The sequence below is a fragment of the Sardina pilchardus genome, chromosome 8 (genome assembly GCF_963854185.1).
Source record: "Sardina pilchardus chromosome 8, fSarPil1.1, whole genome shotgun sequence".
NCBI lineage: Eukaryota > Metazoa > Chordata > Actinopteri > Clupeiformes > Clupeidae > Sardina > Sardina pilchardus.
The window spans coordinates 25,135,431-25,152,173 of record NC_085001.1 but is presented as its reverse complement, the minus strand read 5'-3'; the positions used below and the strand labels follow the sequence as shown (position 1 = coordinate 25,152,173).

The 16,743-nt window shown below is 42.9% G+C and overlaps 2 protein-coding genes across 4 annotated transcripts in view; both read right to left on the bottom strand.

Moving 5' to 3' along the window:
* LOC134089066 (tight junction protein ZO-2-like) overlaps positions 1-7,265 on the bottom strand; it is an 87,253-nt gene extending 79,988 nt beyond the window's left edge. The window contains exon 1 of one of the 2 annotated variants that reach the window (XM_062543361.1): positions 7,140-7,265. The gene's annotated coding sequence lies outside the window, so the exon portion shown is untranslated. The remainder of the gene's footprint in view (positions 1-7,139) is intronic. The other variant, XM_062543363.1, reaches the window with a different exon arrangement.
* Positions 7,266-8,152: 887 nt separating this feature from the next.
* On the bottom strand, positions 8,153-16,542 carry fxn (frataxin). Of its 2 annotated transcripts, XM_062543357.1 has the most exons (7): positions 16,388-16,542; positions 15,852-15,959; positions 15,593-15,681; positions 15,178-15,298; positions 9,551-9,648; positions 9,276-9,419; positions 8,153-8,675 (listed from the first exon to the last, which is right to left on the bottom strand). In XM_062543357.1, the coding sequence occupies exons 1-6, from the start codon at positions 16,484-16,486 to the stop codon at positions 9,281-9,283; spliced, it is 654 nt and encodes a 217-aa protein (XP_062399341.1). In that variant the 5' UTR covers positions 16,487-16,542; the 3' UTR covers positions 8,153-8,675; positions 9,276-9,280. The 2 variants fall into 2 exon arrangements, with proteins under 2 accessions (XP_062399341.1, XP_062399340.1); XM_062543356.1 differs by having other exon boundaries at positions 8,153-9,419.
* Positions 16,543-16,743: the final 201 nt, after the last annotated feature.

Here is a 16,743-nt window from a genome sequence, read left to right as displayed (position 1 = left end):
AAGGGACCAGTGGCCGTGCCTCAGCAGGACGACTCGCTCAACGTCCACAGTCATGGAGTCAAATCAAGACGGAGTCAAATCAAAATGCGCCTTTTCCCATACTGGACTAAACTGCCTGCGTGGTGCATGGTGGACTAACATCACGCCTCAGATCTGAGAACTGCATTGAAAAGCTGTAGCAGTAATTTAGGCTCAATAGTTCAAAGCAAAGAACCTAGAATATCAAAAACTAATGGTCATCCAAACACTCCCAATGAGTTCCAAAGATACATGTAGGTAGGAATAAAGGGAAATGACGATAGTGATGTGATAGATACTGATTTTATATTGTCTCTTCAAATGTGACCCGATCTGGCAAAATAAGTCACAGTGATCCAATATTCAAAATTGACATTTTGGTGTCAATGGACAGAGGACACAGTAATATCCTGGTCAAAGTCATATCATGAATTGTTTTCAAGATACAGCAATAATAACCAGAGAAAATCACATTTGAAGTAGGATTTGCCCACTTTTTTCACAAATTTATTTTTTTGTAACTCTACATTCTTGTCTTGACTATGAAAATTAATCATTTTGAATGTCTATTCTTTCCATCACCAAAAAAGAAAAAAATTATATTTTCAATGTTTTTTGAAGTAATCGGCCTGTGACTTGTAACTCAATTTGTCAGATTTTGTCACATATTTGTACAGGACGTTAAAAGCATCCAACAGTTTACCAACAGATCTTGGCTTATCAGTAAATTAGTCTCTAGTCTACATTATCTATGCGTCTGGCTATCCATTTTACAGCTTAGAGACAATCAATCAATAGGACAAAGATGATGTTAGATTCAAAACAGTGGCGTCCACAGCAATGTGTCAGACACACATGCCGCACAAACAAAAATCAGGCATTTGATCCCATGCAATCTGCTGTCTTTAGTTACATAAAGCCAGGACAGAGGCAGGAATACTTCAGGGCCGAATTAAGCCACGCAGGAATCCTATCTTGTCCCTATCTGCACCAAATGACATTGTAATTCCCTCCTAAGCTCAAGTCTTTTCTCTGCTTTACAACAAACCACTGTGCCATGTCGAAACGCAAGCCGACACAGGGATTCATGTAATATGTTTTATCCCTTAATTCAGACAAAGAAAATCAGTTTAAAGCAATACATCCACACCTACAAGTCTAACCACAAACCAACAAGCATTCACAAACACTATCATTTTAACGAAGTAATGTCAGTTGGAAAGGTAACAACATGAATGTGTGAAAAAAGGTGTTAATGATAAGGAAAGATATGCCACATTACACCTAACTATTTGTGGTGTGTTTTGATATTTCTAAAGTCAAGAACACAAATCACAAAATCCAGTTTCTCAATGTCCACCATAAAATTCTACCGCAAAGGCATCTGAAAGACTTTTCATATTTGTTTTTCATAGACTATTCTCTCTCTCTTTCTCTCTCATCTTCTCCCTTTCTCTCTCTCTCTCTCCCCTCCCTTCTCCCACACACACACACACACTCTCTCTCTCTCCCCTTCTCCCGCACTCTCTCTCTCCCTCTCTCTCATTCTTGGCCACAAAGACCAATTCTCAGATTATTCTAATCGATCGCAGGGCTAAATCACATGCAAAAGGCTGAGGGTAGGACCTGGATTGATTGATGTATGCAAGGTCACATCAACAAGCATGTGCCGAGAAGCTGGAGACGTGCCTCTCCTTAAACAAAGCAGCAACACCCTTCAACATCCTTCAACTAAGAATGAGGCAGGTCTTTGTCAATCTTTTTAACACATATTCGTGTCTGCTTTTAGTTAAAGGAACCATTACTTGCACATTCTGCCAAGGTTTAAAGGAGATCTGTGAGCTCGGTCTGAATTCCAATTTGGCTGGATTTAATTCTTAACTGGGTCAGTTAAAAAGAAAAGTAATTTTGGTACATGTGCCCAATACTGTTGCCTATTTGCATTCAGTTCCAACGATTGCACGTATAAATAGCCAGAGCGGAATTGAACAGTGCATACATTAACATCGTTAAGTTGCAGAAGGGAGAGACCTTCAAACAATGTCAATGGACTCGAATGGTGGCACCAAGAGAATCTGCAATTACAGACAACAGCAATTTATCTACATTGTCTGAGAAATATATAATTCAGTGGCCCCACCACTGGAGGCAATCCAATATTGGACCTGGAAGATGACAGAGTTCCCTTTCAGGGCTGTTTAACAGCTTAATCCCTGACTCAAACTGATGACACTTCATTACAGAGGGCATAAATTACATACATCCACGGCTGCATAAAGAGCTCCATAATGTGGATAATGATCATAGCTGTCCTTGTCCCCTCATTTGCTATAAAATAAATACATTACATACCCCTCCCTTTTCCAAACTCAACACTTTTGACATAAAACATGTTTACAATATAGCTTTTTGTTCCACATTAATTATTAAACATCTCACTTAATATGTATAATAGCAATAAATACAATAGTAATGAATGAACAATACATAGTTTTATAGCCTATCTCTAGGGAAACACTACTTGTGTGTGTGCTACAAATATAATCTCTTTGAAATATCAGTTAATGGGTTACTGTATTACATTACAGATTACACACAACAGACCATGATGACAATACACAGCGACTGGCTACTGACACAGGCAGAGCAGAGAGATTGCTCTATCAGGGGCAACCATGCATCTTGATCCTCATTACTAATCACTATCTATTGTTAGACAACCTGCTTTGGGCATTAAGCATGATGATGATGATGATGAGGGTGAATCAGGCTATCTTATTATCTGGAGACAATCCGTTCTGCTGAACCCTCTCATTATGTCTTGGGGCATTGGTCAGCAAAGCCAAAAGGTGGACGCTGACCCTGTTAAAATGCTGTGAGAGGCAGCACTCCCTGCATTCATATTTACATAACAGCCGCTGAGAAGTAAATTTGAGTTCAAAATGAAATGGGTCAGCTCAGCTGTGATTGTTGTTCCAAAATATGACTGATCTCTTACAGTAATTAAGTGGTTTAATAAAATCATGCTACGCCATTTCAAAATAGCAATTTACTTGTGCTTAATGCCATCATGGAAAAAGCAACCGGCTGTGATCAGGCACGGCATCCCATAATATCTGGGAATTAAGCACATGAACACTTGCTGAGAGAACAATGTCCAAATCAGTCAAATTGGCGAGTGGTGCTAAATCTTCCCTATATTATAATTATTATATTATAATGTAAATCCACAGCTTTTTGAGGTACAGTACGTTGGTCATGAGGTCTAGCCAGTGCGATGAAGGCAAATGCTATGACCCGAGTGTTAAAGCTACACCTTCATCATGCCTCGGGAGAAGGCTTCGGTGAGATGGACACAAACTGAAGTGGGGGGAGAACGCCAAATCAGCAAAATGAACCAATTAAACTGGAGGAGACTTGAAGCTTTGATTAAGTATCCACTTAAACGGCCCAATTGCTGTACATTCAGACAAACAGCATGCATTCAGGTGAACAGCACATGCTCAAATGGCACTCACAGTTTGACCACACGGCACAAATTACTCTGTGTAGTTTCACGGATCGATAATGAAAACAATTTGATATTGCTGCCTTTGCTTCACTCCAGGCTTTGATACAAAAGTAGCAACCTCCACCCTTCTCCCTGGTACTGCCCTTCCCCAGTTCTTCAATATCTATCTCTTTTCTTAAATGACTACATTAATAAATCAGTAGCCATGGTCCTTTTGTCATGTGGGAGATGTCTCTGAGCCATCAATACTTAGACCAGAGAGGTTTTTAATCAACTGCACCTCACAATTTATTCTTGGTGCCCCCAGCATGTTTGCCACTTTGTCAGATAGATGCTGATACTTCACTGCATATTACTCTGTATGTGTGTGTGTGTGTGTGTGTGTCTGTGTGTGTGTCTGTGTGTGTGTGTGTGTGAGAGAGAGAGAGAAGACGGAGAGAGAGAGAGAGTGTGTGTGTGTGTGTGTGTGTGTGTGTGTGTGAGAGAGAGAGAGTGTGTGTGCGTGTGTGTGTGTGTGTCTGCATGAGTGTGTGTTTGTATGTGTATGTGTGTGTGTGTGTGACAGAGAGTGTGAGTATGTGTGCATGTGCGTGTGTGTGAGTGCATGAGTGTGTGTGTGTATATGAGTGTGTGAGAGAGAGAGCGTGTGAGTGTCTGTACGTGAACGTGCATTCTTGTGGTCACATGCAGGCGTGTAGCGGCCTTCATTTATCTCCGAGCGAGGCCAGCCCCGTGTAGCAACTTGTAACTGAGGTGTAACGTCAAACCTGTGGAATTGCTCAATGCATCACCATTAGTTTGCAACATCATAGACACTCCACCCGCTCTGCTCTCCTTCTCTCCTCTGTTTGGGTTTTCCAACCGCCGCTGTGCTGTTAACTATGCACATAACACACGCACACAACGCCCCCCTTGATTAATGCAGCCTGGGCTCCCAGGAAACTGATCTCTTGCAGGACTACCCTTCCTGTAACACCTAATCTCTCGGTGCGGTGAGGATGCTTTGCTCGGTGTTATCTCGCCCTCCTGCCCCACTAGTGGTAATACCATTTGACTCCGTTTCATTCTCGCTGCTTATCACCCTAAATGCTGTCTGTGAGCTCATGCATCATCCTCTTTTGTCCTGACCGCTATTTTTCTCTCTGCCCAGGAAGAGCTCCTACGCACGCACCTACTTGTAGTGGCCGTTTTTTTTTTTTACATGCTACAAATGTTGTATACAATTGAGTACAAAAGCATACAAATGTGTCACATTGTTGACCTCTCTTGACACCTCTTCCTGTGTCTGGGAAAGCTCCCTTTTAATGTGTGTGTGTTTGGGTGTATGTGTGTGTGTGTGTGTGTGTGTGTGTGTGTGTGTGTCCTATTAGGTATCTGCTGTTAGTCAAGTCCCATTCACACAGACTGAGGTATGCATGGACTGCAGCACAGCACAGCCCAGCAAATACTTGTCCGCCCTCATCCACACTGTTATTGCTCAGCGGCCTTGAGGTGCAAGCTGAAGCCCATACAAACGTTTTCATTACACAGGGCAGGCCTCACCTTCAGTGTTCATAAACCAAGGCTGCCCAGGGCTGACCCCCTGACCCCGGGCTTATTTAAAGGCAATCAGCAGAACCACCTCAGGGTGAGGGAGCACATTAGGCATGGACTCTGGCATGGACTCTGCCATGCACTGGAGAATGCAGTGACTTGCTTGTGGCGTGGATTATTATTGCCACTCATGGAAAGTGTGTGTGTGTGTGTGTGTGTGTGGCCATGCTTTCAGCTTGTTTGTTTGCTTGTTTATTTGTTTGGGTATAGCTTATGGCCAAAATCATTAGGCTACATCATCGTTTTCTGCAGAGGCATGAGTTTATGTCCAAATGAGGGCAACGCAATGTCATTCACATCATGTAAATCTGAACAATCTGTCAAGTAGGTTTTTCTAGTGCTTTGCAGCGTGAGTTCGGGTTTAGGCTCCAAAATGTATATATTGTAACTTCACCAAATGTGTTTTAACAGCTCTGCCAATTTGTTTCATATCAAAGCTTGGTTTGCAATGCTAATAGCATTCTAGCCCAGCAAGAAAAAATAATAATACTGCTGCCTACATGTCTGATGTATCCAGGACGTTGCTAAGGAAGATAATGTGAGTTTGGCATGTTGAACAGTATCAGAGAACATTAGTGTGCTAAAAATATATTCGTAAATTCTTTGCTTTGACAGATTTCTTAACTTCAGAGCCTTCAAATGTCTAGCTTTTATCTTACTGGCACAAAGCAATGTATTTCTATTTCAGTTGCGAACCCGGTTCAACTATAAAATGTTGTGGCTATCACACATCACAAAGATCAGACACGAAAAAACACCAATACATCCCCATGAAACAATTCTGAAAACATTATTTCCTAGATAAATGGACGTTATGCCTCTTTGCCCCACTGTCAACAAATCACCCTGATTAATGAAATGTAACTTTGCGGTCTCTTGCCATTCATAAAATTGCAATGATTTAATATATTACATCAATCAATGGCATTTAAAAGACATTCAAAAGCGTTTAACTCCATTACGCATTACTTTTCAAAATCTTTTAGAGAGGAACTCAGAATTATTATCCAAATAGTCACCTCTTTTGGGGAATTCACACATCTCTCTGAGCCAAATATGTATATTTTTCCACTTTCCTGTAGTTTAAATATGTGAGGTGATAATAGCAGAAAATAAAAAAACACATTTGGTAGAAAAGAGGATGTGATCTCCATGTTAAGTAGAGAGGAATCTAATTTTACAGGGTGGCAGTAGGTTCAGCAATGGCAAAAGGCCAGTGGAAAATTGAGACAAATTACTGCATTTGCCAGAAACTGGAAGGATTAATTTCTCATCTTTGACAGTGCCTTCAATCGGTAGACTGTGCTGGCTTTTATCTTGGAGAGGAAACTTGGAAAGGGAGACTCCATCTCCCTTTTTTAAAATAGCTGTGCTTTGCTTGTTTACCTTTATCAGAGAACAGGATCAATATGTTGACAGTAAACAAGAATTCTGTGAACAACCTTGGGATGAGGCATAACCTAACCTCCACACACCCACAGTCACTAGCTGGTAATTTTTCACATACTGAGAATTGCAAGCCATCCATTCCGCTCGCATCCGACAACCAGGCCAATTCTGCAAAAGAAGCTGTATCCATATCAACCTTGCATGAGGCATTCGATCACCATCAGTCACGGACAGACTGCTAGATTTGGCACTGTGGCTGTGCTACTGCGCGGATGAAACTATGGGTGGATCCCTTTCTCCCCTGACACAGTCAGAAGGAAGCTTTGCTGACTGAGGGGGCATGGGAATGAAGGAAAGTTCAGGGCTGCTTCCTCCTACTTCAGCTGATCTCTGACCCATGAATAGCACGCTTCTGTGTAGCTTACTTTTAGTTTTCTTGGCGGTTCGATGTAAGTGACTGTATAGGCTCAAATAGCAGTAGCTTTAACACCGACTGGAGTTCCCGGAGTTAATACTGCAAACAGTGGATATCTCGCAACAAGGAAGTGAAAAAGAGCACACACTGTTCTTTTTGTAACAGGTAGCCTACAAGTTGAAAGTGGATTTACAACAAAATAACTGAACCTACCTTTTAAATACGACTCCTCTTTTCTTCAGATCAAAGCGCTTGGCACAAAAACATGGGTAGACATGACTTACAGTGTCATAATGTTACCTTTCGAAAACACCAACAGGTGTAAATGGGAGTGTCCTGACATTCTGGCTGGTCCTATCTGCAATGTCCTTATATGGGCCGGAAGGCTTGAACAGAAAAACGTGTCCTTCCAGAAAGGCCGTGTGTGTAATAGACTATTCACATGCTGGGAAATCGTTCTGTAGATTTATCATTGCCTTCGCATTGGTTTGCTCCTGATTTTTAAACATTGCGTCTGCTCAAAAACGGGCCGTCGTGACGCGGTTGATTCACAAGGCTAGCTTCATTGAGCGCCGAAACATCTGAGCGTCATTTCTACATTGGTTGTTGTCAATGATGGTGCTATGTTCCCATGGAAACTTTCAGAAGCTATTTCTGGCCTACTGTGTCAAGTGTTGCCAGAGAAATTTGCATGTTTTTTCTTCCTCCTGAAAAATACAGCAATTATACATCATTGTGAGTGGTCCCACTAATGAGGCTCATCATTTTGTCTGTGATGCAAAATTAGAGCAAATTTGATGGGTATGATGGAGACAGAGATAGCATCATCCACATGAAATATTACATTCATGCTAGTCTCATGCATTTGATTATCAAGATGATAAACATCGGCCTTCATGATACAATTTTGCACATTTGCACACTTTGCTTTTTGCCTGCAATCTTTACATTAGACCTGTTTACATAGGGAGGTGGATTAATCTCCATGATTTGCTCGAAGGAAATCTAATGATGGCAGTGTAAATCTATTAGGACAGAAAATCCTAGCAAACAACCAATAACAAATAAGGATATTCAAACAGCCCCCTATATCAGACTTCCATTGGTTGAGATTGATGGGGTTGACTGCTCAAAGATGTCTGATATCTTGATTTATGCATCCAGCTAACCAAATTGGACATCAAGACAGATGATAGTTGAAACAGAGCCAGCACAGGACACATGTGCACATATAATATTTTATTCACATTCATAGAATCTGTAATAATGCATACAACCAAAGGTACAAAATAACTCTTCATATCCTGAGAAGAAAGTATGGTATACTGACTACATTGGTTAATGGTCCTATGTGTTACAGATTGCATTTGGGTAAACAGCTGAATATAAGGAAGAAGTTGTCTCAGTGTCTTACTGTCAGAGTTACACAGTACACAGTAAATTAACGCATAAAATACCCCTCAATTGCATCAATCACAGTGACCAAGGTGTTTATTTATTTGCAGAGGTTTATACCAACGGAAGTAAAAAATATATCCTGTCTGCCATCTTCATATAGAAGAAGTATATTCCTAACCATCTGCCTCGTGTAACCCCCACAGTCCCAACAGGTTATGCTTAAATGATTTTGAGAGGGGGAAGAAATATAATAAGTGAAAGTCTTGAGACTGACTTGGAAGCTTGCAGTGACTGTTTTATAGCCATTCATCAAGAACTACCGTTTTCTGGAGTGCAGATGCTGGCAGCATTCTGAAACAAATATCAAATGTATTTCTTGGCAACACTCCAACAGAACTGGAAAACACATAATGTCCATTCAATTAAAAGCCCAGTTTAGTGTGTGTGTGTGTGTGTGTGTGTGTGTGTGTGTGTGTGTGTGTGTGTGTGGGCCTGCACGGTGCAAAGTGGAAATATTTTAGGATCTGGACTGACAGAATTTCTGACTTATGAACAGTGAAAGTTCCTTCTACGTTTGCCGTGTTTTAAAGTCTAACCTGTTACATACAGTACGCACATACTGTAACAAGTACACGGTCAACAGAATAATATCTGCTGCAGGATGTTGGGAAAAACTGTACATTAGAATAGGAAATCCAACTTCAACTGCACATGACATTCATTTGATACATCTGGCATGTACTTCAAGTCAGAGCAGTTTTTAATATATATATGTATTTTTAACAAGGCAGTCATTCTGAGAGAATCTTTAACTTTACATGGACTTCTACAAGGAGTGAGGATCTGTAGATATACGACATGAAGTTTGTTTCTTGTGATGAATAAATACCCAGTTTGTATACTGTTATTTCTGTGGCTAAAGTATTAGCATGTGGGCTAGGCTACAGTCACTCTGGTCAGGAATGTCTCAAAGGCGACAGGTCCATTTTACACTTGAAGATAACGGAGAACTCCTTTGAGAGAAGCTCATGTAGTGCATTTCCATCATGTGAATAGACCCAACGCTCACCAGTCCAGTCATAACGTTTAGGCCCACTGGAGGGAAAAAATATATAATAATTTTAGGTAAACAATTGGCAAAAAAACAATTTCACCCCAGGCAACATTAGTATCACAAGTTATAAGCAGAAAACAAAGGTGATTTAACATAAAACAACTCTTAGTACCTTGTAGGTGACGAAAGCCAAATCTGTCGATTAGGAGTTTGTTTGTTGATGACATACGTGCCGTGGTCACCCCCTACTTTGATAGTCAGCACACCGCTCTGTAGAAAGATGAGGGTAACACACACTCAGTCAGTCAGTCAGGCTCACCGCACCTAAGAGCATGTGTGAGCCTCAGCCAGAAACCCCAGTCAAGTGTAAACACTGACTTGAGATTTGTGGCTGAAACAACAACAGCGACGCCGACAACAACAGCAGCAGCAACAACACACTCAAAAAGCCTCCTACCCCTCCATGCCCTGCTGCACAGGTTTTTATTGACTTGTGTTATAAAAATATGCTGAGCGTGCCTCTTGTTGCATAGTGTTGTTCAATCACCAACTCGTCGGCTGAGTGCTGGGATATGAACTTCCCCGAGCAATAAATTACCACGCTTTATAAGGGGACTGACCCTAAAAGCCATGGCTGATTAAATAACTTTTCTACCATTCCTTTAATTACAGTTATTACTCCACAGATTTGAAAACTCTTGTTCTCCCCCCCTAGTGACTTCATGAGATAAGGTCCTCCAATTAGAAGTTTGTAGAGGCTGTTGATGGATATTGGTTTCATGTTATGAGGGATTAAGAGATGTTTTAAGAGATTATGGCTTGTAGATAAGGGCTGTGAAGTTGTTATGGGACACAAAGGAAGAGCTTTATCCTAAAGACTCAAACTTTACCACTGATATTCCTCAGGAACTCCTTGAAAGGCCAAGGCCCTTATGGAACAAGTTGAGCTAAGTTTTTCCCCCCACTGAACCTCTGAGTCACATAGCATTTGTAGATCAATCTTCTTTAGTCCTTTCAAAATCGTATTGAGCCGGCAGTACTTCATGGTCAACTTCCCTTGTAAGAATAACATTGATGTCATACTTTGAATGCTTGAGTTGGAGTGAAATGGTCAACAACACACTTAACTTCCTGAACTTCCAATGAACTTCCTGGTTCTGCTCTACCACAAGCCTCAATGGCTTGCATCCTGAACACAGAGGTTTATCTCAAATAGACCAACAGACCACAAGGTTTTGATTCATAAATGATGATGATTGGTTGCCTGATGTTGGACCAAACACTGTCAGTTACGATAAAAAAAAAATGGGGTATACTGAAGCCGACACTAAATTCCACACTAAACTACTGCAGAGGAAACCAGCTCTTGAGAGATGGCTGCCCCAAACAGGTGACACGCCCCTCAACAGACAGCTAATCTGCTGAGCTAAATTGTGAGCCGTAACACTCCACAGATCTGGAGCGAGCTTCAGCTCCTCTGCCAGTGGGGCCGATCACAATCGTTTTCCACCTCACTAGGCCCCACAAAACACAACCGTTTCAACGAAAAACATCAGCAACCACTTTACGAAGCACCTATTTTGCATGTGCTCCCCTCGGCAATGATGGAGAGCCAATAAAAAGTTACGGCCGCGCATTAGCGCTCCGCAATCCATCCGCATGAAGAAGCGGAAAGAGCGGGTGGGAGGGCGGGCAGGCGGGCGCGTTAGCGGGCGCCGAGTGATGTTGGGGGCGGAGGGGCTCTGATAGGGGGGCGCTGTTTGTTGTTTATGGTTCCGCGCGTCGCTCGTGGCAGATGAGAAGAGAGTGAGCTGCCAGGTCGGGAACACGGCCCGATCCGTCAGCGGGGACCTCAGACAGCAGCTGTCCCGCCCGTGATTTAAAAAGTCACCGCTTTATTCATCATCCCTTCACAGGGCACGACAGAAAGACCAGGGGCGGAGACCACGGAGGGACGGAGCGAAGGAGCAGATGAAGGAAGAAAGAAGAGAGGGATGAGGAGGAGGAAAGGAGGAGACAAAGACAGAGACAGGGGAGAGAGCGAACAAGTAGACATAAAGACGAAGAACGAGAACAGAAAGGGAGAGACAGCCAAGAACAAGGATAGAAAGGAAGACTAAGACAGAGAGAGACAGAGAGAGAGATAAGGGAGAAGAGAGAGAGAGAGGGAAGGAGAGAATGTAGCATGGCAACATTCCATCCCCCAAGTGCATATATTTATCCCCGAATGAAGCCTGCAGAGTCGGAGACACTGTCAAACTAAATGAGACAGTGGCACTCTGGGCAGCCGGAGACGGACGGGCAGCTCCCCAGCAGGAGTCCTAACAGTCAACCACACACACACACACACACACACACACACACACACACACACACACACACACACACACACACACACACACACACACACACACACACACACACACACACACACACACACACACACACACACACACACACACACACACACACACACACACACACACACACACACACACACAGTCTGGTCCTGAACCCCCCACCCCCCACTGTCAGATTAATAACTGGGGGAAGGATGTGTGTGTGTGTGTGTGTGTGTGTGTGTGTGTGTATGCGAGTGGCGCGGTGTGGGGTGTAGCGGGGTAGCGGGGTTGGTGAGAATCTTGTGTGAATGACCCATCAATCTGTCAGCACTAGCCTCCAGAGTCCCCAGCCAGCCAGCCAGCCAGCCTGCCACACCCAGCATCACAGCCCCACAGCCCCCCCTCCTGGAGAGGGACCGGGGGGGGGGGGGGGAGCACAAAGGCAGGAAAGGTCACAAAATGGAACTCTGAAAAATACCGACAGCCACATATGCATGATGTAAGGATGGAGGGGGAGGGAAAAAAAAAAACACAAGACAAGTGCAAAGGCCTGACAGCGTGTTCGGCCAAACGGTTACTCAGACGCTAGAAGCAGAAGTCTTGTGACAGTCCAGCGTGAGTGGGGGACCCTGCGGGATCTGGGCCATGGCAACGATGAATCATCACAACGGTTTTTCAAACCCGAGCAGCGCCTCATCAGCAGTCCGGTTCTCGACACCGCGGCCGCTGACCGTCCGTCCGTCCGTCACTCCGCTCTTTAGGGTTTTAGAGACCGTGACGGACAGAGCGCTAAAGTGTGAGGCTTGATTACAAACCAAACTGGAGGTGTAATGGCGCTCCTGAGCGGGTGAGGAACTGGAACGTCTGCTCACAGCCGTGCAGAAATGACAACAACCAGCAGCGTCGCAGATGTGTCAGATGCTGTTGCATCCTACTACTGGCTCCTGACATTAATGAGTGAGTGAGTGAGTGAGTGAATGAATGAATGAATCCTGACAATTGTTGGATTCACTGCATGGCCATATTTGCAGCAGCCATATTTAATTGGCTCATATTTCCCTCATTTTTTTCCACCTTTTTTTCCTGCCATAAAAGATTCCAATTAACCCATTTTTAAATAGGAAGTGAAGCCCAAGTGAATTCCTCATAAGAAGTCAACACTGAGTGAATCGGAGCAAAGTGGTATGGACATGAGCGTAGCAAGCTAAGTGCTTATCGCGGTGTCGAGGGCTCCCGAGGAGCATGGAGCACCCGCTGAACTACAGCTGAACTGCGTTATGGGTCTGAGTGGCACAAGGCCCCGTGGCCGGCCAGCACACACCCTCACCTCCTCTGTTCATCAGTCTTCCTGGCGGCAGCTGTCAGTCTCCGGGCTCACACGGAGCACTCTAACCTTGACACCTGGGGAGGGAGCCCCTCAAATGTCGACCCTCGTCCACACATACACACAAACACACACACACACACACACACACAAACAAACAAACACACACTCCTACCATCATGGTTCTGAGTGACACCATCCTATGTCATACCAGAGTACATTACAAGCGGCGCGCTCTCTTCCTGCAGTTGTCAAATGGGGCCTGCTGTCCTTCCTTTTAAATGGCCATCTAAATCTGGGGTGAGGGCCTTCCAGGAGGGGGGGGGGGGGGGGGACCTGCGCCCATAAGTGCTGCGTGCGTACAGGCCTAGACTGAATAATAATGTTAGCAGGGGGTTTCGAGAAGACCATTAAAATGATGGAAAGAGACTTCCAGCCAGATTTAAAAGGGATGGATGAGGGCCATTTCACATGACAAAAAGCGGGGGGGGCTAGACCAGGCAGACCACATAGCACAGCTTCCAGACTGAACAGGCGGTTCCAGACTGAACATGGTACCAGGTTCCTATTGACTTAGTTCTTCCAAGAAGTGCATCTACTTCATATCATGCCAGTCATAATAACGTTACAAAGCCTGTAGTTACAGTAAAACAGTCAATCCAATAATGTGGTTTCCGGATGTAAGAGGGCAGAAACAAGAGAAACAGCTTTGTTTCTTTTTAAGTGGTTATTTGTATCATAAGAAATGTAATGCATTGGTCTGGGAAGTGTAGTAGAGAGAGACTGGACTTCCTTTTTTATGAATTCCCCGGCTGACATATGCATTGGCTTCGGTTGACCCGATCTCTCAATGCCACCTACGGCGAGACCTAATTGCGAGCACTGGAGTAGGGCAGAAATCAATACTGAACAGAGAGCAACAGGGGCCTGCCTGCATGGAACACAAAGTGGAAAGCTCTGGACAGAAAATAGATGTGCGTTTGTTGTGTGTGTGTGTGTTTGTGTGTGTGTGTGTGTATGTGGGCGCGCATGTAACGGTATGTGTGTGCATGTGTAATGTGTATGTGTGTGTGTGTGTGCATGTGCAAATGTATATGTTTGTGTGTGTGTGTGTGTATGTGGGCGCACATGTACCAGTATGTGTGTGTATGTGTATGTGTAATGTGTGTGTGTGCACGTGCAAATGTGTATGTTGTGTGTGTGTGTGTGTGTGTGTGTGTGTACACCGGTATGTGTGTGTGTATGTGTAATGTATGTATGTGTGTGTGCACATGCAAATGTGTGTGTGTGTGTGTGTGTCAAATCAACTTGTCAACGTGTTCTCATGTTTTATTATACTGTTAACTACCTTAAGGTGCAATGTATCACAGCATTATCCACTGTCTTTTCAGTTATCAGACCCCAAATATGTAAGACGCCATGCGGTTCAAGTCAACACTGATCTACATCCAACTCAATCCATTTTTCAAAGCTGAGACTTGACTGAACTCCCATCACCAACAACTGACAGGCTGTGGCCACAACTAACCTAAACTCAAACTGTACTGGACATTTCCCTCACTGGGACACAGACACTGTATTACTATTCCAATAATCTGTTCTTAGTACACCACCTGTATTTTTTAAATCCCCACCACGACCCTTCACATTTTAGGATTAGCCTATGCTGACAGGTCCAACTAAAAGGACAATGCATCTGTGAACATCAAAAGATTTTTTAAAAAGTACTGTATCAAATCTGTATAATCTGAATGACTGTACTCTGCATCAGCTCCAATATGGTATTCGAACATACAGTATGCACATAGAGTTGCCAGTTTATATTAAACTGTTAACATGAAACAACACTATGTAATACGAGTTTGTTAGTTTGAGTCCTTCCAAAAATGGTGAATAAAGAACAGGTTCTCAAAATGATAGGAACACGGTCATGATCCATGTTTGAAGCTTCTATACAGTTTAACTTAAGCCAATGACTCCCCCTACTGGACATCTGACTGAAGCACATGGGGACCTCTAAATGGGTGGTTCTTATGCTATGTACTAAGCTTCTCTAACTTCAAAAATAATTACTCCTGAATGTTGGCACACCACTGGCATACAGAAGATCGGAGGAAGAATTCCCAAACTTACAGCAAAGACAACGTCGTAGTCAGTTCCAGTGAAGTCTTCATCTGCAAGATCTTCAAAGTATTCTGCCAAAGCATCCAATGTTTCTTCCGCTAATTTATCATACACAGCTTCAGTAAACTCTCTGTCAAAAAAGCACAGATGAATTTACTCAGGGCAAGAAAGAAACTAAATCCAAGTGATGATGCATCGTCACAAACTCATTTAATGGGGCTCAATCAAACAGCCAGATGAATACAAGCAGAAGGCAGTTTTACATCCAAATGAGAATGCGTCCACAATATAGCCATAATGTTAAATGCAGGCCTACATTTACAATTCTACAATATTCCAATATAATACAGTTATAAGCATTTGTGGTCCTGCTTTCTTCGGACTCCTGTCTAATGGTTCAAGACAAAATAAGCAGCAAAATTACCCTGACTGCAGTGCATTCTCTCCTGCATGTGTAGGTGTGACATTAAAGCATCTCTTTTGAGCATATGCCACTTGTTCCCCCTGTAACCACTGTAAACACAAAACATAAGGAAATAATTGTAACATTTATTGTGGTAGAATCCATCGAGTCATCAGTGATCTTGGAATCTGGTTTATCTACAACACTTAATAACACTATGGCATTTCAACTTTATAGCACGTTGTAGCCTACAACAGGCGACATGTACTTATCCTATTACCATCGGGTCCAGTGTTTCTCTGGTCATTGACGATGGCCTACTTAGATGTTGGGGAAAATGTGCATTTGATGAGTGGCGAGTCAGGTAGGGTAGGCCAGAACACCCACTCTGTAACACAAGTCAAATGTGATCGGTCATAATATAATATATGAATATACAGAGAATATATGTCAAACATAAAATAAAAGATTCTCGTTAGCCGCTCGTAAACATTATTACAAGATAGTCTACGCTCTAGAAATTCTTTCAGTTTCCATTCAGGGATTACCAGTATGACGTATTACAAATTGCATGGTTTCATACAGATATGCCAAATGTAGAGAAATACTTGACCTAAATGAATTCACTTTTCAGAAAGTTATCATGGTATGAATTCATTACTGATGCTAACCAAATACCTACAGTAAGGAAGTGGTCGGCTGGCTGGCTAGCTATGCCATCAACATTTGTTGTTAGCTAGAACTAGCCAGTTAGCTTGCTAACTAATCTTAATTTAGGTGTTGCGCCTCTTCATGCTGTCAAACAAATCGACCTACCTCTTTCTGCAGGTATCTGATGCCATGGGACGATGTTTTCGTAAAAGCATTCAGTAAACACTTGCAGGTATGCTGACCTTCCTTGGCCAACCTTAACATGTTTGCACGCTGTATAATGTCAACTCTGGCCACATAACCAGACAGCCAATCGACTCGCTCTGACTAACAGGAACAGACCTAAGCAACAGACTATCGACTCGACTCTGTGAAAATTAATAGAGGGTAGCCTAGTAGTAGAGGGTTTTTCTTTAGCTGTTTTTTTTTTTTTTTTACTTTACTTTACTTTACATATACTGACAGTATATATCTATGATGTTTATAACCCTAACATTTTCTTTACACAAAAGTAGGCTACA

Bases quoted from the DNA above. Each gene is read 5' to 3' on its own strand.
- fxn (XM_062543356.1), bottom strand. From the start codon at position 16,486: ATGTTAAGGTTGGCCAAGGAAGGTCAGCATACCTGCAAGTGTTTACTG. The intron at 15,682-15,851 runs GTAATAGGATAA...TTGTGTTTACAG, and splicing joins GAGAAACACTGGACCCGATG to TGGTTACAGGGGGAACAAGT. The intron at 9,420-9,550 runs GTACTAAGAGTT...TTTTCCCTCCAG, and splicing joins TGGCTTTCGTCACCTACAAG to TGGGCCTAAACGTTATGACT.